Source organism: Odocoileus virginianus, chromosome 1 (genome assembly GCF_023699985.2).
Source record: "Odocoileus virginianus isolate 20LAN1187 ecotype Illinois chromosome 1, Ovbor_1.2, whole genome shotgun sequence".
NCBI classification, from domain to species: Eukaryota; Metazoa; Chordata; class Mammalia; order Artiodactyla; family Cervidae; genus Odocoileus; species Odocoileus virginianus.
The window spans coordinates 19122170-19147138 of NC_069674.1; the positions used below are offsets into that span (position 1 = coordinate 19122170).

Here is a 24969-nt window from a genome sequence, read left to right on the forward strand (position 1 = left end):
GAAAATTCTTTGTTTCTGAATTCACTGTTTTAACAGTGACTTGATTGAATTTTGAGAGTCATTTGTGAAACAAGTCACTTATAGTCATTATCAGTTATAATTGGGAGAACTGATCTCATATCATGTATAGTTCTCTGACCTAGAAGTAGTCATCTTACTTTCAGTCAATTGGATCATTGTGTTGTTAGTATTTTACCATTTTCTCATTATTTCAAAAGTGCACATTGAATTTTCATTTGCTATGTGGTAATTTGCTAAGCTAATATTTATATCTTTAATTTCTTTTTTCTAAACATAATGACTGGTTTTAAAACATGGATTTGTCATTTTGCCCTTTACAAAACTCACATTTTCACTTCTGTGAATTTAGTTTTAACTTTTTTTTTCCCCCCACAAAATACTACTTACTATTAGGAGTGTCTATATAAAAGGTCCAATTGGCTTGGAAAAGAATGGCTTTCCTGGTCTCTCTTTTTCCTTTTTGTATATTTATAATTCTGAATCTATTATTTGTTCTTAAATCTGACATAGTATTAAATTTAAGGGTGTGATTAGAGTGTAACTGCTTTCTAGGTACTTGATAAGTTTATATTTTAAAATTCATGTCTTGTTTCACACTCGCATTCCAGCCATTAAGCATGTATTTTATATATGTATCAGTATTCCAAATATTGAAATCATTTTTAAAGGGACTGTTAACAAATCTAGTCACCCATAACTAGACCATGACTGACTTTTCCACAGGGGAAGAAGAGGTGAAGGTTTCGACCATGCCACTGTCAGCCTCTTCCCATTCATTACAACAAGGACAGCGGCCTACAAGTCTCCACACTACTGTGGCCTGACAACAGAACTGAGAGGAGAGGATTAGACTCTGGGGTGCTTGCATGGGCAACCGGATTTTTGCATGATTCCTTTCTGATTTTGCATTTAATGTATACACCCAAAAGAGCCAACATAAACGTTCCTCATGCCTACAACTAGTGTGTTACCTCATAGAGCTGCTAAAGTATTTCTTCATTAGGCCTTTAACACAATTTATTAGCATAATAATTTTGGCATTGTTTCTCATGAGTGATACTATTTTTTAACTCACACAAATAAACTTGTAGTACTAATTAAGATCCCAGATGAGATTAGCTAGAATTGTTACTTTGGCTCTGTTATTGAAAATATTCAACGATAATGGTAGTTCCTTGTTTTCTGGCTTGTGAAAAAATGGTAATATCCTAATATATTCATGAGAAATTTGGAAATTAAGAAGATAATGTCTATTGCATTCTTTGAATACTTGAGAAGAAAGAATACATATAAAACAAAATTGGTGGTGTCGTTTAATGCCCAGAAGGATGTTATCAGTAATTGTTTGTAGTTGTATGGATTTATGTCCTATATTATGCATTACCTGTTTAGAAACTGTTTTTGTTCTTTCTCATTTGCACATTTGCACTTTCTTTTTGAATGGTTGTTAATTATATAGAGACACTTAAAAGATAATTATTATAGACTAAATGCAATATAATCTCTTTCCTAATGCACTGCCTAGTATACCAGGAAATGCCTCAGAAACAGAATTTCAACTTACAATTGATTTATCAGAAACTTGAATATGGGGTAAATATTGTATGTGAGAAGCAACCATAGTAGTGTAAAACTTTTATTGAAAAAATGGTAGTTCTGTGAGATATTTGTTTGGAAATTTCATTGTTTCACAATTGAAATGTGATAATAAAACTATATTACAAGTTCCTGACCAGAATGAGACTAAGGTGGAAGAGGAGAGATTGGGGATCCGCTAAAATTAGGCCACGTAAGTTGTCATAGGTAATTTTAATCACAGAGAATAGTGGTGTACTTTATTAGGATATAATGTGAAGTGATTTTTTGGATAATAAACAATTTCTTGAAATAGTTTTAAAGCTGATAATGAAAGAAAATAAGCTGAGTTCAGTACTCAGCATTAGACAAAGCTGGTTCAGAAAACATGACTGTTTCTCCCTAAATTAAGCATCTGGGAAGAAAAGGGAAAGTCAGAGCTCCTCTTGGGATTTTCAAAGGACAATTGTGATATAAAAGATATGCCTTAATTTAAAAAAATATTAAAAGAGTAGCATGAATACCAAAAAAGGAAGCCTAAAGATTTAAAATAATAATGATGATGGTGATGATAATAATAATGAAACACCTTACTGGCAACTGATAATAATATCATGTTGGAGTTGGAGTTTTCAGGGTTACCTCTCTATGTAAAGTCTAATAACTTTCCATTAAATAAAATACACAAATTAAATGGCTTTGTCCTTAAGTATAGGAGGTAAACTAAAATCCATTCTTAGATATTCTTCAATTTGGTTAGCTGAGAGTATAGAAACAACTGTCTAGCCATTTAAATTATTCTTGTAAAATTTCTGCATAAATGACAATGTCAGCTTTTGATTTAGGAATGACTTTAGGACAGCATTATAAGAAACTTAGCAAATACAAATACTATAAATTCGTTAGAAGCCTTTTAGTCTGTGCTGAATATGAAGCCTTTTAGTATGTGTTGACTGTGGTTTCATTTTCACTATAAGAGGCCAAGACACCCACTTAATGCCTCCTGTGGTGCTGAGGCTCCTTGGCCTTGTGGACAAACTCGGGTTCCCTGCTAGGGCTTACTTAGTGCATAGTTTTCTCCAGCCTTCAGAGCAAGTCTTTCATTGCTTGACTCTTCTTATGAAAACATAAGAGGTGGTTAGCTCTCATTTACATTCTTCTCTGTGTTGAGAAATACACCTGTTAAACAAGGCTTCTCTCCTGTGGTAGCTCTCTCTCCTTTCTCATTCCTGGCCATTGCCACAAAGCTGTCAGAATTTATCTGATTTGCTAGAGCCCAGAACTGTCTTCCTGCCTGCTTCCCCTCCTATGCCACCTTATACATGCACGCTTAGATATTTTCATGTGGATGAAAGATGATCATTTAAGTAACTTTGTAAATCTGATACTTTGTAAGCCTAAAAAATTAAGCTTCACTATTTTGCTTGCTTTTATGTATGTTATGGTTTTTTAAAGTGAAGTCCTAAAATCAGTCAAAATTAATTATACTAAAACTCAGAAGAAATTACACAATATGTATAAGAAAGTACTGCTTCACATAGCAAGTAAATTGATGAAGCCAAGTGATGGTAAAGAATGAGAAGTTCTAAAAACTTCAGATTAGTTTTTGATAAATTCCTTGTATGACTGATATGTCATGCACAAGGGAAACTTTATATGCTTTTCTATCCTTAACTTTTCAAAAGTGACTAGTCTTTTCCTTAAATCAGAAATGTTTAACCTGGAATACAAAACTCCTTGGACGTGCTTATGAGTTGTGTGTGTGTGTGTGTATAGATGTTCATTTTTTTTCTGGGGAGAATATTCGTATTTACTAGACTTGTCAAAGACCGACCTTTTCCCCCAGCCTAAGTGGGGGAAAATGTTAAAAAGACATTTAGAGCATCACTTCTTAGTGCCACAGTAGGATATATACCTTGACTGAATAATTTTGATCATATGATGAATGTCAAGTGCCTCTTTTTATTTTCTTAAAGATTCCATTAGGAAATATTTTCTGATTAATAATACTTTCCTTTTCATTCTACAGTTGCATTTTGTTTTTACAGGTGGTACTTTTGTATACTGTCCTCTTATTTCAACAGAGCATTAATTAAATATTTGAGTGCCTGTTCTGTGTAGTGGCTCGAGCTAGATCTTGAGGGATACCAGTTAAATAAAGTATAGATCCTATTATATATTATCAAGGATAACAGTCTTATGACAATTTTATTTCAGTTATTTCTATAGGGTCACCTCTTGATATATTTTAATTACAAGAACAGCCATACTAGTCCACTCATTTCATTATTCATTGCTTTGACAGGGCAACGAAGGATATTGAATACTGATACTTGAAATTTTGAAATATGTGATAATTTAGAGAGAGTGAAAAAAATTTTAACAGGGGAGACATACATTTATTATTCTGATTAAAGTATTGCTCAGTCGTGGGCATATACTCATGTCTTATTCTTTAGTGTTGTAGTTAAGTATAGATTCATATATATATATATATATTCTTTTAAAGAAAGCTTCATTGCATTGTGTGCACGTTTTTACTGACATGGCTCCTATCTGAACAGTATTCCAAGCACCTTCAGACTGACAGAGCTTTCTTCTGCTGTGATCCAGGTACATAGGGAGCGCCTCGTACAGAGGCATTACATCAGAGAGTCAAGAGCAAGGAATGAATTGCGGGTTTATTGAAACTCACAAAATGAAGACCACCAAGTTACGTGTGCATATATAAAAATGAGAGGACATTTTATCCTATATTGAGTTGTAAGGTTTTGGATTCTTTATTTGATGATGAAGCTTTCCCATATCTGTTTAAGAGATGCATATCATACAGTTGAGAGCACAATAACTTTAAAAAAATTTTTTTCTTTTAAAGAGGTGATACTGGAAAATAACGATATATATGTCTTTTTCTAAAAAATATAACTAAGTCATTTATCTGGTTTCAAGCTAGTTCTGCCGTTAGTGCTGCGTCTTTCTCCTCTCAGTCTTTTTATCTGAATATATACTGTGTTGTCTCCTTGTGCTGAATAGTCACACATGAAATGCTGAGTGAGCCAGTTAGACACTTTGCTGATGCAGAAGTAAAAATAGGATTTAGAGAAAGAAGTTATTCAGGGCAGATTTGGAAAAAGGCTTCATAGGAAATGTCTCACTTTTTGCTTTTGAAGGATGGCTTGAAATTAAATGATGGAATTGGAAAATACAGTAAAGGGAGCAGATTGAATGAAGAATTAGGGATGGAGATTAGCATGGTCTTTGAAGGGTCAGGAGAAGATAGTAAGGAGATGGACTTGTCTGAGGTATTACAGGTCATGTAGGAAGGTGAGGTAAGTGTGCAAAAGCTTTGATAACTAGGAAGAAGAATTTAGTCTTGATGTAGATGTGGTCAGTGGTAGAGAACGACATGTTCTTTGGCAAAGATGTAACTTGATTGCAGCGTTTTAAGATTAATACATGTGCTGTAAATTAGTACTAGTTAGAAAGTAGTTCCTATATATCATTGCTGACCAGTGAGAATAAGATGGCCTGGACACGAATAGTAATACTAGTAGGATTGCAGAAGAAATTATGAATTACAAGTCAGAATGAGATTCAGGGAAAGGCCTTTGGGTTTGACCATGTCTCTAGTGACCTTTAAAAATGCTACTTTCATAAAAAAGATACAGATGGAAGGGCAGATTTCTAGGATTCATGAGGAAATGTCAAGGATGTAGATGCAGCTGTCATTGACTAAAGACATTTGGCAACAAAGGGGAAGAGAAAAGCAAGATGCTAACTAGACAGGTTGTAGATCTTAGAAGGCATTGCTTTAAGATCTTTCTCTCTCTCTCTTTAGTTGCTAAGTCATGTCCAACTCTTGCAACCCCATGGACTGTAGCCTGCCAGGCTCCTCTGTCCATGGGATTCTCCAGGCAAGAATACTGGAGTGGGTTGCCATTTCCTTCTCCAGGGGATCTTCCCAACCCAGGAATCGAACCCGGGTCTCCTGCATTGCCGGCAGATTCTTTACCAACTGAGCTATGAGGAAAGCCCTGCTTTAAGATAAGGGAGCTGAATATTTAATGCAGAATTTACAGAGTTAAGTAAGAGAATAGCATAGATAGTATGAAAGAGAAAATAGGCTAACCAGTGGAGTAAAAGATTTCTGTAGGTGTTAGGAAGAGATACACCCAAGATGAGGTTAGGTTATGGGCTTAACTTTATTGAGATGGGCTTTATCTTCCTTTGTTGTTTGTAAAAAAAAATCTGAAAATCTAGGCAAAAGAAGGTGAGATTAGAGAAAATGAGATTAGATGAAGGTGCTCATATGAGTAATTCTTGGATGCTTATCATGTGAGAAAATGGGGGTGAAAGACTGGAGTTGGGAACCTGTTTTTTTTTTTTTTTTTTTTTTTTTTTTTAAAAAAAAAGAGGGAGAGAAAGAAAGAAGTCTGTGAGAATAAGCCTAGAAGTTCATCAGAAAGAAATTTAAGAATTGTTGAGTCAAGATAAGGATCAAATTTAAAAGAGTCAGATATGTATAGTTTTGTATGTTTTGATGATTCAACAGGAGTGGACAAAGCATGTATGCGATTTTGGTTAGAGGGTGAAGAAAAAACGAACACAAAGATGTTTAAGAAGGCAAAATTGATTGATCCAGAGTTCGTTGATTTTATATGTTGATGAGGACAAAGAACCAGTATAGTATTGTTAAGAGAAGGACAGATTAGGAGACTAGTCAGCGTGATGACCACTCAGCACTACATGACAAGTGAGAACCAGAAAAAGGATTGTAGATAGATGTCTTACATTAGGACTGGAGGTTGGAAAGAAGGCAAGCTTTCGTTACCCCTGTGATCTTGACTCACCCAACTTTCCCCTCTAGTTCTTTTGTCAAGTGTTAAGAAGTCAGACTGTGTGAGAGAGAATTGTAGAAAGCATGGTATTACCTGGGGAATCCTGAATCATGTTTCCTGTAAGTTGAAGGTGATCCAGAGGAAAACATCCCACAGTGGAGTGAACATTGCTTCCTCAAAGCACAGTAGGAGGATGTGAACACATAGTACAAGGGAAGGCCTGGGGAAAGCCAGAGATGAGATTGGACAGCGTAGGTAACCCCGGTGAGTGTGTTACTTATGATGTGAAAGGTTTAGACAGAGGAAGTAGGTGCATGTGACGAGTCTGGTAGCTTGGAGCTTTGGAGAGTCTACCCTAAGTTTGAGTTAGATAAAAATCTGGTTTACACCTATTGATACCTGGAATTGAAGGCAGGCCTATGCAGTTATAAGCTGCTTGAGAATTAGACTGAAGTACCTAGAAATTCCATGAAGAAATTCCATGAACCAGATGGAAAGTATTGTACTCGAGAACCAATCCATTTTCTTCAGGTTCCTTCACACCAGACTTCATAAAGCAGCTGTTGACTTCACTTTGTTCTTAGCCAGCTTCACATTTTATGATTATTTTCAAGGTTCCTGGAAGCTCCAACCCAACCCCTAAGAACATACTGTGCTTTGAACAGTTTGTTGTTGCAGCTCCTGCTTGGTCCTAAGACCCACTATAGTGCTGTGTTATAAGCAACAGCCTCAAAGCTTTTTTTCCCTTCCATATAATTTATAAAGCCTTTAAAGAACTCAGTACCTTTTTTTTTAAGTTGAAATTCACATAGCATACAATTAACTACTCTAAGTGTACAATTTGATGGCCTAGTAGGGCTGTTCTTTAATTATCTTAAAGTTGAATAAATAACCCACTCTGGCTGTGAGAAATTTGGCCCGTCCTTGTTGGGGCTGTGTGGTAATAGCTGCATCTAGACTCAGGTAAAAATGTTTAAAGTAACTGTCTGAGTAGTTCTTAGGCAGTAATGATAGTCTTTTCTGTCTCCATGACATTTGACTAGTACATTACAGAAAAAACGGCTTCCTTAGCAAGGAAGCCTCGCTTATGTAAGCCTCGCTCTGTGTCTGAGGGTGAGATTGAGTGGGTATGTGTGTGTGTACATTGATTTATATATATTAATTTTCATTTAAATCCTCTACTTAGTGAATATGGGAGAGGAAAAAGCCTCAGGCCATCTCCCTGTGACTTTTCATGTATTTTTTCCTTCTGTGTTCTCATTAATTCTTGTGTTTAGGATAAGAGCTGTATTCATACTCTGTCCTCTGAAGTTTTTTTTTTTTCTTAATGGGCATTAAAATCCTGTTCATATGCAGCAAGGTTATAATATAGGTGCCCACTTCACCCCGGGTTATGCTTTATCTGAACAAATATTTTCATAGCTTTTTCTCATCAGTTTTCACTTCCGCTACTGAACATATCCGTCCCATATCATACTCTTTAGGAAAACCTAAGGAAAGGATAAAGAGAAGTTTTATTATATAGTCCTAAAACTTCAGAGCTATGAAACATATAGCATAGCCTTTAATGATCCTTCTTTTGAACACCAAATAATAATAATGATATTCATAAACAAGGCTCAAAAGGATTGTGGTTTGCCCACAATCACATTCTAGCAACAGTTTGAATTTTTGTTAGCCTTCACCAATAAATATGCTCTCGTATTGAATTTTTGTTAGCCTTCACCAATAAATATGCTCTCGTATATGTAATTCAAGGAGAAGAAAACATCAAGATTCAGAACATATCTCTTCTTTAAACTTCATTGTGTCCTATAGTTTACTATAGTAGTTCTCAGAAGTCAAGGGCTTTCAACTGTGAATATCAATGCAAATAATTAATTTAAGATGTTCAGATTGTCCATCTGTTGGCAACTGTAATTACAGATCCTGTAAGTTGCTAAAACAGCTTTGTTAAATGTGGCCTAGTGATCTTGGAGTAACTTTAGTGTGGGGAGATTAAAACTTCACAGGTACTCTTAATGTGAGTATATGTAACTCAGGAAGAAAACTTCAAGATTCAGAACATATCTCTTCTCTAAACTTCATTGTGTCTTACAGTTTATTATAGTAGTTCTCACAAGTCAAGGGCTTTCAACTGTGAATATCAGTGCAAATAATGAATTTAAAGCATTCAGACTGTCCATCTGTTGGCAACTGTTATTACAGACCCTGTAAATTGTTAAAACAGCTTTGTGTTAAATGTCGCCTAGTGACCTTGGAGTAACTTTAGTGGGGGGAGATTGAAACTTCACAGGTACTCTGAATGTGACTTAAATACAGATGTCAGAACCAAAATAAAGAGTAAAACAGAGGTGGAGTTAATTTTACCCAGGATTTTTCTGCAGTGCCAAAGAACATTTAAGCATCAACCTGCATGACTACTAGACTGCTGATATCTGTAATACTACAGAATGAAAAAAACTCTTACAGTGATGGCACCAAGATGTACTGCTCCCACACCAAAGGGGTGATCTCAGATCCATCTCTGAAGAGCTACTGTATGCTCCAGCATGTAAAATGATAGCACATCCACTGATTTTTTTCCAATCAAGGAGGTGGTTGTTTTCAGCATAATGAAAAAGAGAGGAAGCTCCACAAGGATTTAAAGTTGATAATACCATCATCGTCTCCAAGAAGAAATGCAGGGATGCTGACTGCAATCAACTTTTATAGCCTAGCGCGGTTTCCTAACATGGTGAGATCTCCTCCCAAAGACTGTGCTAGCATTTCTATTCTGTATGGAAATAATGTGTCTATGGAGCAGAACATAGTGATCTGGAATATTGCTGGGATGTTTTTAAACATTGTCATTTTATGTGTTGGCATTGGCAAGAAAACTGACACTGAAGCCATTCTTTTTTTTTCTTTATTGTGTCTATAAATTGAGTATTCAGCTAAAGGAAAAGGAGGCCCTGGGTTATGACTTCATCAACAAAGTAGGAAGATTTCTTACTGACCTTAAGCTGAGTGTTATTTCACTTACGTTGTCTCTATTAAAATATGTTTTTATTAAAATTTGTGATTATGAATTACTGATAGCCCTATTCCCTCATCCCTTACTTAGGGTGTGATTTGCTACCAGGTATGGGTTTTTGGGGGTTTTTTGTTTTTACATCTAAACCATTAACATTCACTAGTTAACCTAACCATAGTCTTCCCCAGCCCTAGTCCCAGATAGGAATGACATTTCTTGAGTCAGTGCTGCAAAACCTCACATTTAGTTTAAATGGCAGGTGATTGTAATGAAGCCTATTACTGAACTAAGCAAAGATCTTTCATAATTTCCAAATAAATACACACCCCTGCAACTTTTGTTTTATAACATGCTTTCTGGTTTTAGTTTTGCCCACTGTGAGTCTTACTCTGGTAGCTTGTGCTCACCTCTCTGTCCAGTTTTTTTTTCTTCCTTTGGGCAAAGAAGAAGTTGCCTCTTTCTTTCTCCATGTAACTGAGCACAGTTAGAGGGGGAGGTCTTGACTAGATCTTAAGGTGCACTTCCTGTGCGGTACCCCTGCAAGACCCTTGACAGGCCTGAGTTTTTCCCTTTTCAGAGGAGAGGAACGGGCTCTGTCAGCTTCCTGAGTGTTCGCTCAGTGCCTCTGTGGTCATTTACCTCCCAATTTCCTTCTCAGTCAGTCTTTTTGTTCTCTCTTAAAAATCAAAACAGCACATTTAAGCCGAAAGCACAGTCTGGGTTGGGAGTAGATTGAGTAACAGATGTCTGATTGGTAGACCTTTGACTTTGCTAGATTGCCGTTATTCACTTGCTTTTACTTCTAAGTAATTCTAGCTCTTTAAAAATACTTTCTGGACAATACTATTGAAATTCAATGTTTCACAAATCATATGTGACTTTTAATAAAACTTAATTTTTTTCCACTAAAAATTCTAGTTCCGTATACAGCTCCAGGAGATTGAGAAATAGGAATTGTTGTTTCTAATTTATATTTAAGACTAAATATATAATTTATATTATATTTTAAGACTGTTTTCATCTGGTCTTTCTTTCCTTCCTGCTTTCTTCAACGCTGATTGAGAATTGGTCTGTCAAGACTGTCTCTGGCATTCTTTGCCAGTTGAACTACAATAAATCATAGCCAAGGATGAACTCTTAAATATATTTTTAAAATAATTTTTAAACTAAGGCCACTTAGTGAACCTGATGGTAGGCATATAGCTGTTTAAATTCATCAGCAGGTAGGCCTTTAGAAATGCTATCCTCCAAAGGAATATTATCTTTTATAGGTCTGAAAAGAATACAGTCTTATTAGGATTAAATCTCTTTAAATTGAGGCATTATTTGAAAAATTGAAAGCAAGAAAATGTCTGTATTTTCGACAGTATAAATAGTAAGGAAGAAAAAGCAGACTAGTCTTTTTTTTAAGATCATAAATTTCACATATGTATGTGAAAATAAAAGAATAAGTAAATTTCAATTTATATTCTTGTTTTGAAAAATCAAATATTTATAAAACAACCTCAAAACAAATTTTAACAAATACCTCTGGTTTGTGAAAATAGTACAGTGAAGAAGAAAGATGTATGCTGATCTGTTTGGTTGGAAGTGTTTATTACTATGACCATATCCATTATCTATTTCATTTAGTTTTAGTATAATAATGAGGACTTTACTTCATTTCCTAAAATAATCGTTTTTCTAAAATCAAGAAGCAGTTTCTTATTTTAATGCCTAAAAAGATAATTTTCTAAAAATAAAGCCCATAGTTAGGTTATATTTCAGAGCATGGAAAATCACATTTCAGAGCATGGATAATTTTTAGTCGTCCTTTGAGGGTATTTTTGTGTCTTTGATATAAACCCTTAAGATAGGAGCCATCCTTCAGAAAAAGATGAGACTGACTGATCTTCAGTGTCAAAACAAAAGTGAGCTGTGTAATAATCAAATGAAGTAAAAACTTTAGTGTTTTTAATAACTTTTAGAAAATTTAGAAATCTTTAAATTTGAAAGATTATGAACATAAAAAGTCTCAGAAATTTCAATGGCCATACAACCCTATGAGGATTCGCTGCATGTGTGGCAAGATACTTTGGTCTGAATGCAAGCCCGAAGGGAACTTACACTCTCTTAAAAAATATTTTATTGGTACTAAACAGTCGAAAGCTATCACTGCTTTCTTCAGAATAACCAAACTCCGGTGATCTGCTGAAGAAATAGAAAATGAGCAGAACAGCGTGAAATATAGGACGCTGCTGCAGAATGTTATAGCATCAAGCCCCAGACATAGCCAATAAACGTTTGCTGAATGAAAACTTGTGGTTGAGAGGGTGATGTTTGCTTTGTATCTGATTATTTCTGGAGGTATGCAAAGCCTGGATCTGGATCTGCTTTGTGTTAAATCTGGACTTGTGGAGACATTAATCAGATTCATTTACAAATAAGTTATCTTATCTCTTGGTTGAACTGTGATCCTCAGTTCAGTGTTAGGATTCACCTCACCACTCCATAATCAGTCCTTCTCTACTTCTGAACTCTGGAAATTCAGCTTGTGACTATTCCTTATTTTTCCAAGACCACCGTGCTCCCTCCTCCATACACACAAGCTTTAAAAAATTTCACCTAACCAATAACCCTTCTTACCTCCAGTGTCTCATTTGTGATACTCACAAACATGTACACACAATTCAGAAAACCTTTATAAATAGCTTATTTTCTAGAACTCTGCTTACATAAGTACTGAAGAGCTACTTGGGGAACTTAGTACTTTCATAAGCAGAGCGCTCTCTTTAGGGAACTTATGATTGTTAAAAAATGTTTTTTTCTTGGCTAAACCAAAATCTTTTTCCCATTTATGCTTCTTGTCAAATATGTGAAGGTAGTATCCACTTGTCTAATAACTTCTCGACGTAGATGAAACATCCTTAGTCCTTTTAACCTTTTCACATTTAACATGGTTTCTAGTTCTCTTTGGTCCATTTCTCCTCCACATATTTTGACATAGCACTGAATGGCTTGCTTGAAATATGGAGGTTATACTTTAATAATCCAGATGTGATTAGAGAATCTACTTTTTCATTAACACTTTTCTTATTACTAATATTTGTATATTCCTTTATAGTTTACACAGTCTTTTTATAAAAATATCCTTTGGAGTATATATTATCCCTATTTTGTGAATGAGGAAACTGAGGCTCAGAGCGGTTATCATTTGTGATTGGCTCAGTGTCATACAGTTGCTGATTTGGACATTTCGCATCTATTTATGTGGGCTTAATGTTATTTTTTAAAAATTCTATTAACCCAATTGTTATGAAATGGTGTAAGTAAAACTACTAAACCTTTTTTCATACATGTGACTGGTTAGTTAGATCTCTTCCATCCTGTACTTCCCAAATGTATTTTTAAAAATCTGAATGTAACCATGTTAAATTGTGTGTTTGGATTTGGTGTAGTTAGAGTGTACCCTTGTTTATATATTACCATCTTAACAAGTTTATCGTATGAGACTATGTGATTATAAAGTGAGAGATAAATGTTATTAGTAACATTAATAGTGAAGAGTTTAAGGATTTTGATTTAAGAATAGTTGTAGTTGTAATTATTGATTCTGTCATCTCTAGAATTGGCTCTTTGTTTGCATGTTTAAATAAACTGTGTGGGTTTTGTTAAGTATAGTAAGAAGCATGGAGTCAAAGATAAGCCAAGCACTATCTCAGGAACTTTCAGACTAACATACAGTGTCTTAAGCTCTGTGACAGTTCATCTAAACACTGCTGTCATCCATGCTGTACTTTAGAATCTTATACCAAAAGATTACCATTACCATTAGAAAACTTCCAGAAACTGCTGAATTCAAGATATATCATAGTTATATCCTAGAAAGTCTGTCCAAAGAATAAATTACTTTGATATGGTTGGTTCTTTATGGAAATACATTTTGGCTTTCATCGGCAACTCTATTCCATTTGTTTTATGGGATTGATGTTTTGGTGGGATAGAGATGGAGTTTAGCTGTGAAGTCTTTGAGTTTGGGCAGGCAACAGAAGAAGAAAGGAAATGGATCCCAGAATTTAGAAGCAGGACATTTCCAGTGGGAAACTATTGTCAGTGGAAGCTGCCTTCACAACTGCTGTTCACCTCAAAGTTAAACTTCCTGTATATTTCATTAGGAAAGGAGCTGAGGTTTTAGTCCAAAATGTTGCGTATTATTTCTCATGAAAAATGACCCCAAATGCAAACCAATAGAGCAGTACTTGTAAAACCTCTCATGTTCACTTCTAAAGGAATCAGGTATCTCCCAATCTGTTTCAAAATTTTCCCCAGAAGCTTTTTGGTAAGCACTTAACTTACAGAGCCGCCTTTTCTTTCTTTCCTCGTAATTCTTTTAACAATGGTTTTGTGATGACGTCTCTGAGGATGAATACCCTAGAGTAGAATCCATGTTGCACTTAGAAACTTTAAGCTTACTGAAACTGAGTAGATATTTTTTCACTGTCTTTGTATCTCTTGTGACTTACAGTTCTCTCTCCACGTTGCTTACTCTGTCCTTTCTGGTTTGAGGATCATGCTCTTTTATCAAGAAGATGGAAGGAGACAGAATGAAGATGGAACTGCATAGCTCTGACTTTCCTCAGGACTTAACATTATGACAGGCTGAGCCGTGGCCTTTTCCTAATTTTCTTCTATTCCAAACTTAGTTGTTGGTTTTTGCTTTTTTTTTTTTTTTTTTGCCTTTAGCATTTTTCACAAGCTTCAGATCATTATGGATTCTGATTTTAATCCTCAAGGATTATGATACTCTTATCCACAGGTAGGTTACATAACTCTATCCAGGTTTTCACATCTTATCCCTTGAGACTCTCCCTGCACAAGAACTAGTTTCTTTAGATTTTGCCCCAGTTTATTTTCCTTATTATTTATTGCATAGTCAAAATGTTCATATTTTAGCATCTTCTATGGTCTATAAATCACTGCCTCCTATAACCATGGGACCACGCTGACCCACCTTTCCTTTTTTTTAAAAAAGAAAAACAACCTTTAGAAAGATGTTTTCTCAAAAAAAAAACAAAACAAAACTGGAAGCAAATGTTCAGGGCTCCTCATTTAGGAAACATTAAATACCTCTTGAGGTTCAGAAACTGTTCACTGTACACAAAGAGGATCAAATCAAGGCCTTTTCTGAAGGAACCCACAGTGTAGTAGGAAAAAACTGACAAGTGAATGCAGTTCACGGTGGTGGTTGCAAAAGTACCCGGGATGCCAGCCATCCAAGCACTCCATCAGTTAGTCTCATGCCTGGCTTCTTAAAGTCCTAAAGTTACGTCACATGCTTTTAGGGCTTCTATTATATTCACAATAGCCAACCTGTGCTTTGTTGGTCAGAGGTCCAGAAGAAAATTTTCCCTCTGTTTCCACATTGGGAAAGGAGGGGGTGGGGGTCAGGAGATAAATTTTATCAGGTTTATTTTCTCTTGGCAGATTCAGATCTCAGAGATGTCAGGGTGTTTGACATTCTCCATGTCCCCACAGTTTTATAATTGGGTGAATTCATATTCTTATGGATCCACATATCTTCTTCTGGGTGGTAAGCTCCCTCAGTCATCCTTGGATGTCTTCATAGGGCTTTTGTTCATGGTTCTTAGTTTCATGCTCACTTAAATGCTTGCTTTCAAGCTTCCAACTTCAGATTTTGTCAATTTCTTACACTGGATTTTTGTCCCTCCCCATTGTTTAGTTTTGTGTATTCTGGTTCAGGTTCACCTAATAATGCTTCTAAGAATGTATTGTCTTCTCCTCCATTGACTTCTCAGTTACCTTTTTCTTCATTCTAAATAAGGCTTTATTTATATAAACTTCTTTCTATGGGTACTTTTTCCTGTTGTGTTTGTTTGTTTTTCCTTAAATAGATTTTGCTGGTTCAGATCCTTAGTAAAGCAAACATCTAAATGTTTTCCCAGCTCTAGTTAAAGGATCTGATTCTTCCCCAAAAACAAAACTTACAGATCCTTGTAGGAACATTCTAGAAGAGAGAAGTACACGTTGTGCAAAACACGTCTATGTATATTGTACCATGTACTGTGTTTTGTGATCAGCTGCTTCTGCTGCTCTCTGTTCAGTATGGAATGACTTTCCCTTTTCCATATCAGCTTCTCTTCCCCTGAGCTTCTCCAGCCATCATTTATCCTGCATGCAGAAAGGTACAGTTGTTCATTCTCTTCCTGGTGCCCCACAGGACTTTGTTCATATCACAGTACTTACTATCACATGCCATATCGGTTTTTAAACATGTCTGCCCTCCCCTCCTCTTGGCCTGTGAGTCCTGCCGAGACACGGACTGGATAGTGTGCCTGTTGGTGAGAACACACACACTGGAATCAGAATGGAAATGATTGCTGACTTCAGCACTTTTTAACTGTTCACTCACTGTGCACTTTATGTACTTGATATCCTAGCACCAACAATCCACTGGGCTACATAGCAGTTTCATTTTCCAGAGTCAACTTAGTCTCCTCATTTATAAAATGAAACTACTACTTAACCCATTGGATTGTTAGTACTAGGATATCAAGTACATGAAGTGCATAGTGAGTGAATAGTGTCTAGAGTAGAAAAATAGATAGAATATAGCTAATAGGCCTGTTGGAGAAGACTCTTGAGAGTCCCTTGGACTGCAAGTAGATCCAACCAGTCCATCCTAAAGGAGATCAGTCCTTGGTGTTCATTTGAAGGACTGATGCTGAAGCTGAAACTCCAATACTTTGTCCACCTGATGGGAAGAGCCGACTCATTGGAAAAGACCTTGATGCTGGGAGGGATTGGGGGCAGGAGGAGAAGGGGATGCCAGAGGATGAGATGGCTGGATGGCATCACTGACTTGATGGACATGAGTTTGAGTAAACTCCAGGAGCTGGTGATAGACAGGGAGGCCTGGCGTGCTTCGATTCATGGGGTCGCAAAGAGTCAGACACGACTGAGCGACTGAACTGAATAGGCCTGTTTACTGTCTCATGCGCATAATGTTAGAATATCTCTTTTTTAAAAGTATTCCTTATTTATTTTGGTAAAGTGGATTTTAAAAGTTATATTTATTTGTGTCTTAACATCTCAAGCACTATTGAAAGCATATTTTAGTGGCCTCTTCAGAGAGGCCTTTTGAGCCCCCAGACTTAGCTGATTCCTCCTTTCAGAAGGATTTGCATCCCTTTTGGTAGAACAGGTTGAACCGCTGCATTATACAGATATTATGTAAATAGGCCTTTTCGGGGAAAGTGGTTTTTCAGCTCCACTCAAGTTGGGTCTTTGACTCAGCAGGTATCTTGAAGCAGATCATGTTTCTAAGATGCTGAACTGTATGCTCAAGAAGGTAGAAGACAGCCTCTCAGGCCTGTCAGTAGAGCTCTGTGAGAAGACGGGAGTACACGTCGGGGTGTGCTGATCAGAGCACAGCGTGCGGCTGCCGCAGTGCGGTTCAGACCACGGTAGTCTCGTCCAGGATCGTCTGTGGGGAAGACTTGGACTTTTGAAAGAGTAAAAAGTAATTGAAGAGATCAGGAAAGCATTCTAGACAAGGAGAAAGGAAGGAGGTAAAGACAGTCCAGAAAGCCTAAATCATATTTAGCTGATCCTCAGGGCCTCTCTTTTCCTGTTTGTGTCATTTCTGCTCTGAGTTCTTAGAATGTGTGGCTTCATTTAATCTCTACTTTCAGATCTATTAAACCTTTAAGATTTTGTGCCCCAGCAAATGTGCTGTGCAGTAATGGTCTATTTTGCTTTTTATAATGAGCATAATTCTAGAAAATCTGAGGATCAGTTCTTTTTGTTCAGATGGAATAACTTTTTTAAAATAAACAGCTGATTTTATATATCTGTTGGAAAGAATTCACTCACATTTTAGTTAATAAATTGAAATGATTATTGTGACTTTTAGAGAAAAGCATGCCTATATCATAAATGCTTTCTTTTAAGTTCTGATAAGAGAAATTTTGTGTGCTCTTTAAAGTTTGGTTTTGTATATAGGACAAGCATAATTCATTTCTATTTCAGTTGCTTAGAGATATGTTGAAGTTTGAGAAAGTTTAGGATTTCTTGAAATCATATACTGATAGAGATAGACTCCATCCCCAAACTCCTAGGAATTAATATCTAACAGGGCTGGAGGAGGGGGGGAGTTTAGCAAGGGGTAGAGTGACTAAGACAGGCCGTACTCGGCTGTCCTAAAAATGAATATTTGAGAGTCTAAGTGGCAAAAATTAATCATAATGGAAACTAAATTTCTGATGGACAGCCCCTTGTACCAAGAAAGATTTGTTTCACTAAGTAACTTACCTTTAGAAGTAGCCTCTGACTTTGAACTATAAAGGACAGCAGTGAAGAAAAGGAAGATTAAAGCTTTTTAGAAAACAAGATCAGATTGAGGAGACTTTGGGGAGTAGCGGTGAGAAGAGGATTAAAAACTGAAGAGCAGAATAAACTCTTTTAGGAATGTTTTGGGACTGGAACTCTCAATGACTACTTCCCAGTTGAGTTAGACTGCTAACAGAAATTTAATTTGAAATAAGAGGTCTCTGGTCCTAGCGACTGTAGGCGGGAACAGAATAACGAAAGGATCAGGGCTGAATACGTGTACCAGTTGTCCCTGCCCAAACAGGAAAGTGGAGAAATTGGTAGATTTGTGACTGTAGTTGCATCTAGCTAGTTTAATTAATAAGACCTATGTGTTTATAATAAAAAGACCTTGTGGAGGGGAACCAAAGAGAAGGTAGAGTTTAAGAATGCCAAGTGGAGATAAAATTGTGACCTGGTGATATATATTGTATTAGAGGAAACAAAGACTTGGAATAGCCTTTTATTTTAGGATTCCCCTTAAGTGTGTTTTATTTCACCGTGTTACATACATAGACCCTCTGTCTTCTATCTTAGCAGGTCTTGTTTTTCAAATGCAGTCTTACTTGCTACCCTGAAATAGATGAAATCAAGAGGTGGGAGCAGATGCGTTGTCCTTCTACCCTTATCCCCTTAACTTCTTCCTCAGTGGCTCCTCCGGTGGTTTTGCAGTCTGTATAACCAATTTGAAAATTTCTCTCTTAGATAAAGATTTCAGGCAAGCCAGAAGAAATCATTGGCTTATCACCAGTGATGATTTATCGTAAGGAGCAGATTTCCCCACAGTCTTGTTCTCTGTAGCAAAGTTTTGCATTTTATAATAACATATGGCAGTTAACCTGAGGAACAGGAAGGAGAGAAATCCCCTTGACTGCCGTAACGCGTGCTCTTACCTAAAGCCATTCATCTTTTCCTGCTCTTGATTTTCTGTGAAAGCCCTGATGTCAGAACACAGCTTCATTTGATTTTGTAATATGTTATAATCATTGCTTATAAAATGTGTCTTTATGTGTATTTTCTAGCAAATAGTTGGGCTAGGTATATAAAAACGCCAAAGATAGTTTTAACCTGTCATGGATTTTTCAGGCTCAGGGCATCTGTGAACTTTTAACTCCATGAATGAGAGACTGCAACTCTTTTTCACCCACATTTCTACAGGTGTGCCTACCTAGCCTCTCTTTTTACTAAACTTTTATAGCATTTGTTAATCATGTACAACCCCATGACATTTCTTCTGTTGGTTTTTCAGGCTGCGGTTGTTGAACTTTTTCCCATGTTTGCGTTGTCTCACCATCTAGACGTTAAGCTGCTTAAGAACAGGAGTTAAGACATAAGGGCTTTGTCCTCCCTGCGTACTGTAGGCATTCACTAAATAGTTGCTTTGATTTTTATTTTGGCAGCCTTAACACATACATTTTCTGTTGTTGCTAAAAACTAGACTTGTCATCTTGCTTTAATGTGTGATGACTGGCTTGTTATGGACCGAGTCTTAGGCTATCAGCAAACTGGCAGAATTTTAACTATAATTTCTTCCTTAATAAAATGTGTTCTGAGCTAGGTAAATCGAAGTATACTGATGTTTCTTACACAGTGAAGTATGAGAATGTGAGAAGGCATCTTGAAAGTACTTTAAATTCTGTCTTTGAGTTCTGTTCTAAAAAATAAAACTACTATAAACAACTTCACCTGCTCTCCTGCCCTCGAATTATTTAGAACTGAAAATAGTGGTTTTGTACATATTTGAAAATTATAAATTGAAACTAAAATTTTAACATCATAAAACATTTAAACATATCAGCAATCCCTTAAAAATACACAATCCTTCCCTAATGTATTACGCTGTGCTGTGTTTAGTCAGTCAGTCGTGTCTGACTCTGCGACCCCATGGACTGTAGCCTTCCAGGCTCCTTTGTCCATGGAATTCTCCAGGCAAGAATACTGGAGTGGGCTGCCATGTCCTCCTCCAGGGGATCTCTCCAACCCAGGGATCAAACCCAGGTCTCCCATAGTGCAGGCAGATACTTTACCGTTTGAGCCACCTGGGAAGCCCAATATATTATGCTGCTGCTGCTAAGTCGCTCAGTCGTGTCCGACTCTGTGCGACCCCATAGACAGCAGCCCACCAGGCTCCCCCATCCCTGGGATTCTCCAGGCAAGAACACTGCAGTGGGTTGTTGCCATTTCCTTCTCCAAATGTATTATGCTACTTCTAATATGTTAACACTAAAATTAGTATTGTTTAGTATAAAGTGTGTTCAGTGACATGATTTTCATTGTAGTTTGCTTATGGTAAGTTTATTGTTGTTTATTTATTTGGCTGCTCCAGGACTTAGTTGTGGCGTGTGAGATGTAGTTCCCTGACCAGGGATCAAACTTGGGCCTCCTGCATTGGGAGCACAGGGTCTTAGGCACTGGACCACCAGGGAAGTCCCCTGCTTGCAGAATAAACTTAAAGGTTGTTCTCATGTCTTGTTTGTCTTTGTACGTGTTGGTGGTAAGAAGGCTTATTAGTTAGGTTGACTGCATAGCACCTCTGGGAGAATGCTGGATGTTAGCTCTACATTCCTGGGAGGAGACTACTGTGTACAGAGCCACTTTCTGGCAACTGGGAAATGTTCTTACGTTGGCTTTTCAGAAACTACTAATCTATTCAGTATTGAGTATTTTAAAAAAAAAATTGTTGTTAGACATTTATCAAGTAGTAAATAGGCTTCAAATTGCTTTTCCTTCTCTTGAAGTGAAGTGGCTCAGTTGTGTCCGACTCTTTGCAACCCTGTGGACTGTAGCCTACCTGGCTTCTCTGTCCATGGGATTCTCCAGGCAAGAATACTGGAGTGGGTTACCATTTCCTTCTCCAGGAGTTCTTCCCGACCCAGGGATCGGACCCGGGTCTCCCGCATTGGAGGCAGACACTTTAACCTCTGAGCCACCAGGGAAGCCCTTCCTTCTCTTATTTGATCCTTATAAGAGAAAAAAGCAGATGTTATAAAATAGGGTCCTGGCATATTAAGAGACTTGCATGCATTTATATGTTCAAGGTTATGTTAATTACGGTTGCCTTATAGAGTCCATCTGCAATTTTCAGCCCAGTGTTTTCTCCATTACAGCTGTTGACTTGTACATAGTGAATTTATATGCCAGTGTGAAGTCCTGTATAAGCAAAGGGAAATGAAGTCGCATCAGGTTGCTATTTAAAAGGAATTGTGTATTCGAATGGAATTATTTAGAATCTTAGAAACAAAGGAATCAACTTCCTTTGTGTTGGTGGTTGTCAACAAGGGGTAATTTTGCCTCTCCACACCCCAGTAGCTATTTGGCAATGTCTAGAGACATTTCTCACTGTCAGAATTGAGGGGGGGGGCGCCCGCTGTGCGCAGGAGCTACTAGCATCCAGCAGTGCTGCTCAACACCTCCAGGGCAGAGGACAGCCCCCGCGCAGTGAGAAACGAACTGTCATTTCTCCTGAATGTCAGTTGTGCCGAGGTTCATCTGCCCTGCTGTATGTATTGCAAGGAGTGGAATTACCAGGAGCCCTCTCAGCCAGAACAGATTTTGGGGTGGGAGTGTGGGCGGGGAGGTAGAGTAGGTGATTACAGATGTGGCTGTTGAAGTTTTGATGGATTTATCTGATTTCCTTTTCCTTGGCCTTTCTTTGTGCCAACACTTGGCATAGCAATAGTAGAGAAAACAGTGAAGAAAACTTCTTTTTGCAAGCAACTGAGAAGAGTGGTCCCATACCCTGAGCTAATGATGTCAGTCCACTTCCTGTGACATTTGCAACTTCACTGCAAGCCAGCCATCCATGCTATTGGGCTCCCATGCTGTCTAGGCACATACATGACTTTGGGTTTGGGCAGGACTGTGAGAATTATAAACTAGCCAGTTTATTTCCCAAGGTATTTTATAATCATAGTTTGCCTTGGGAGGATCCACGTTCCTTGCTGTTTCTATATCATGTGCCGTCTGTGAGTGTCTTTGGCTAAAATACTCTTGCTGAATTTCATTAGCCTAAAATCAGAGAAAATAGATGTTATTTTTTAGAGGATTTTTTAAGTTCACAGCAAAATTGAGTGGAGTACAAAAAGTTCCCATATACCTCCTGCCTGTGAGCAGATATCTTTGATTTTATTGTAATACTAATTTTCAGATAAATACTAATTTTCAGATAAATTTTATATAGATGCAAATGTTATTCTGTTAATGCAGAGTTCCTTAGTTCCAGCTTTCACTAAATGTAAAGCAAAAGTAAGGAGAAGATGGGTTTTTACTAAGTTACGGGGTTTTTTTTTTTTTCCCTGTGAAGTAGAAGAGGGAACCTCAGTTTATCTTAATAGGCTTCTTGTTGAGTTTGGCTACCTAAAGTTCTAGGGCATTCATCTTCCTTAAAGTTTCCCCATGTAGTTGTACATCACCTTTTTATATTGGGGAGATTTTTTTTCCCCTCCTGTGATGTTTTCCTTATTTAGAATTCAATTTTGGATTAACTGAAACCTTGAGAGTCCCTTGGACTACAAGGAGATCCAACCAGTCCATCCTAAAGGAGATCAGTCCTGGGTGTTCATTGGAAGGACTGATGTTGAAGCTGAAACTCCAATACTTTGGCCACCTGATGTAAAGAGCTGACTCATTGGAAAAGACCCTGATGCTGGGAAAGATTGAGGGCAGGAGGAGAAGGGGACGACAGAGGATGAGATGGTTGGATGGCATCACCGATGCAATGGACATGGGTTTGGGTGGACTCTGGGAGTTGGTGATGGACAGGGAGGCCTGGCATGCTGTGGTTCATGGGGTCGCAAAGAGTCGGACGTGACTGAGCAAGTGAACTGAACTGAACCAAAACCAAGTTAAGTTAGTTATTCAGTCTGACAGTGTGACTACTTTAAAGGTTAGAATGTGCCTTAGCCACCAAACCTTGTAATTGAGAGTGTTCTAGGACTTTATTAGTGTGATTTTGTTAATGCCTCATGCAGTTGGAGCCAAGAGGAGACTGATGGTTGTGTTGTCGATTAGAATTTTTTCACCCTGGCTGCCAAGTCTCATTTGTTCCTTTAGTGAAATATTTCTTCTCCAAGTTGTGACTGATGGACATTCTATAATGTTTCTGTAATTTTTTGCTTCCTTTTCATCATGGGTCTCACAGGCCCCTGGGATTTGCCTTAAACATTTAACTTGTTAAGAAAGCTAAATAATAGTCTATACAAATACAAGGCAAATAGTCTATACAAAATCTAGAGCTTGGTGTTACTTAAAAAAAAAATCTCAGATAAGGTCTGGCTTTCAAGTGTTGACTGTATAAGTTATGTGACTTGGACAAATTATTCTAGAGTCTGTTCCTTTATCTGTTAACTGCACGCTATTCCTCCTGCTCTGCATACCTCAGAACATGAGCAGCAAATGAAATAATGACTGTGAGAGTGCTTTGTGAATTGTACAACGTAGTGCAAGTGTGAGGTAGGATGCAAATAGAAGGGTGAGCCTTAGGAAATTACACTGATGGCGAACTGGAATTTTGTTTGAAGAATTTATTTTCCTTTCTACTGACTCGTATGGTGTTGATTGCTTTTTCTTCATTTTAGTAAATTCAGAGATGACTTACTGCATTTGGTTGTAGTTTCTATCTTCTTACAAATAATGTCATTAGGGTTAAAAGCGTCACTGACTGAAACGTTTTAATTTAGCATAGGTTAGTGATTGGGGCAAGGGAAAAATTATAAAAAGAAAAGTAAATTCACCAAATAGCCTAGACTGTACCTGATAAAGTGTCATTGTCGTCATCATCATCATCATTAGTGGTGATTTCTCATCAATTCTGTAGAACTCAGTTTTCTGTGCTCTTCTCAAGAGCTGCAGTTCGTAGTTTGACCTGCCGTCCTACCCTCAGTAAGACGGTTATTCTAAGTGGTAATTACACTTCACCCTCCCCCTCCCCCAAGCGATCAGTTATATGCCATGTGGATTCTGCATGGTAGCAGATCAAGTGAGTTTAATCACAATTTATGAAAGCCTTTTTATCTTGATAGCATCATATCGTATTTGATGCTATTTATAAATAGAACCAGGGAACTAACCATAGGACTCCAGGTCTTGTGTTGTAAATGATTGGTAGAACCGTTAAGGACAGAGTGGGCAGGCCACTGGAAATGATTCCATTTAAAGGGTAGCTTCGCCCCTGCCTCCTTGGCCTTTGTGACTAATGGAAAAATACTCTTTTCAGATTCAAAAGCCTATTCATTACGCCTTTCTCCTCCAAAATACATGATCAGTTTTATAATCAGGAAGAACTTAATTATTTTTTTTATTGGCTTATGTTTGTTTTTCATAAAATGGCATTTTTTTTTTCATTTAATGGGCTCAGAATACAATCCTATACTGAACTTCACAGACTTGCTTTTTTTATGTATAGCATAAATCAGCTCAGCTGGCTACATGCCCCACTAACTGAAACTTCATAATGTAGCTGGAACCAAATTATGCTCTGGAGCACTGAGTCTTTAAACTGGACTGTTGGCTTACAAAAGCAAATGGTGAAGCGTCTGTCAGGACAGGAAGCTCCCTCTTCTGATCCTTGAGCAAGTTTTTCCTCACTGATTTCAGGGGCTCCGAGCTCATGAGCAAAATCCTAACCAAGTTTATCTTGCTAGGACAATCTTTTCTAGATGCTCAATAAAGAAAGAATAATTCTTCTCCCGCTTAACCACGAAAGAACAACATATGTTTCTAACGTCAGCTTTTTATTTTTTTTTTATCTTTCATTTTTTTGTTGGTAAATCTCCCAGACAACAGCAGTTCTGTAGAGAGTTTAAATATGAAGGAATGGCAGGACGGGCTAAGGGCACTTCTACCCAACATTAACATCAACTTTGGTGGACTGCCCAATTCTTCCTCCCCCTCCAACGCCAACCACAGTGCACCAGCGTCCAACACTGCCACCACCGACAGCCCGAGTTGGGACCGCCCTGGCAGCTGGACAGACCCAGCCATCATCACAGGTAACTTTCTCGCTCCTTCAGCTCCACTGACTGCCATTGGTTTGGTTTTTTAGCACAGATGTTCTAAAAGCAGAGGTCTCGTCAACATAATCTTCCCCCAAAGTCACAAGTGTGTGGCAGCTTCTTTGATCCTCTGGGGTCACGTAGCCTCAGTTGTTAACTC

General features: G+C 37.5%; 1 protein-coding gene across 7 annotated transcripts in view; it reads left to right on the top strand.

Moving 5' to 3' along the window:
- Positions 1-24969, top strand: part of CNOT4 (CCR4-NOT transcription complex subunit 4) — a 148912-nt gene that overhangs the window by 122041 nt on the left and 1902 nt on the right. For 3 of the 7 annotated variants that reach the window (XM_070465350.1, XM_070465344.1, XM_070465355.1), the window contains exon 11: positions 24594-24806. The exons of 2 other annotated variants lie outside the window; for them this stretch is intronic. In XM_070465350.1, coding sequence (XP_070321451.1) covers positions 24594-24806 — 213 coding nt within the window. Of the gene's footprint in view, positions 1-744; positions 16970-24593; positions 24807-24969 lie in introns of those variants that run through there. 2 more of the 7 variants (XM_070465367.1, XM_070465376.1) reach the window with 1 other exon arrangement.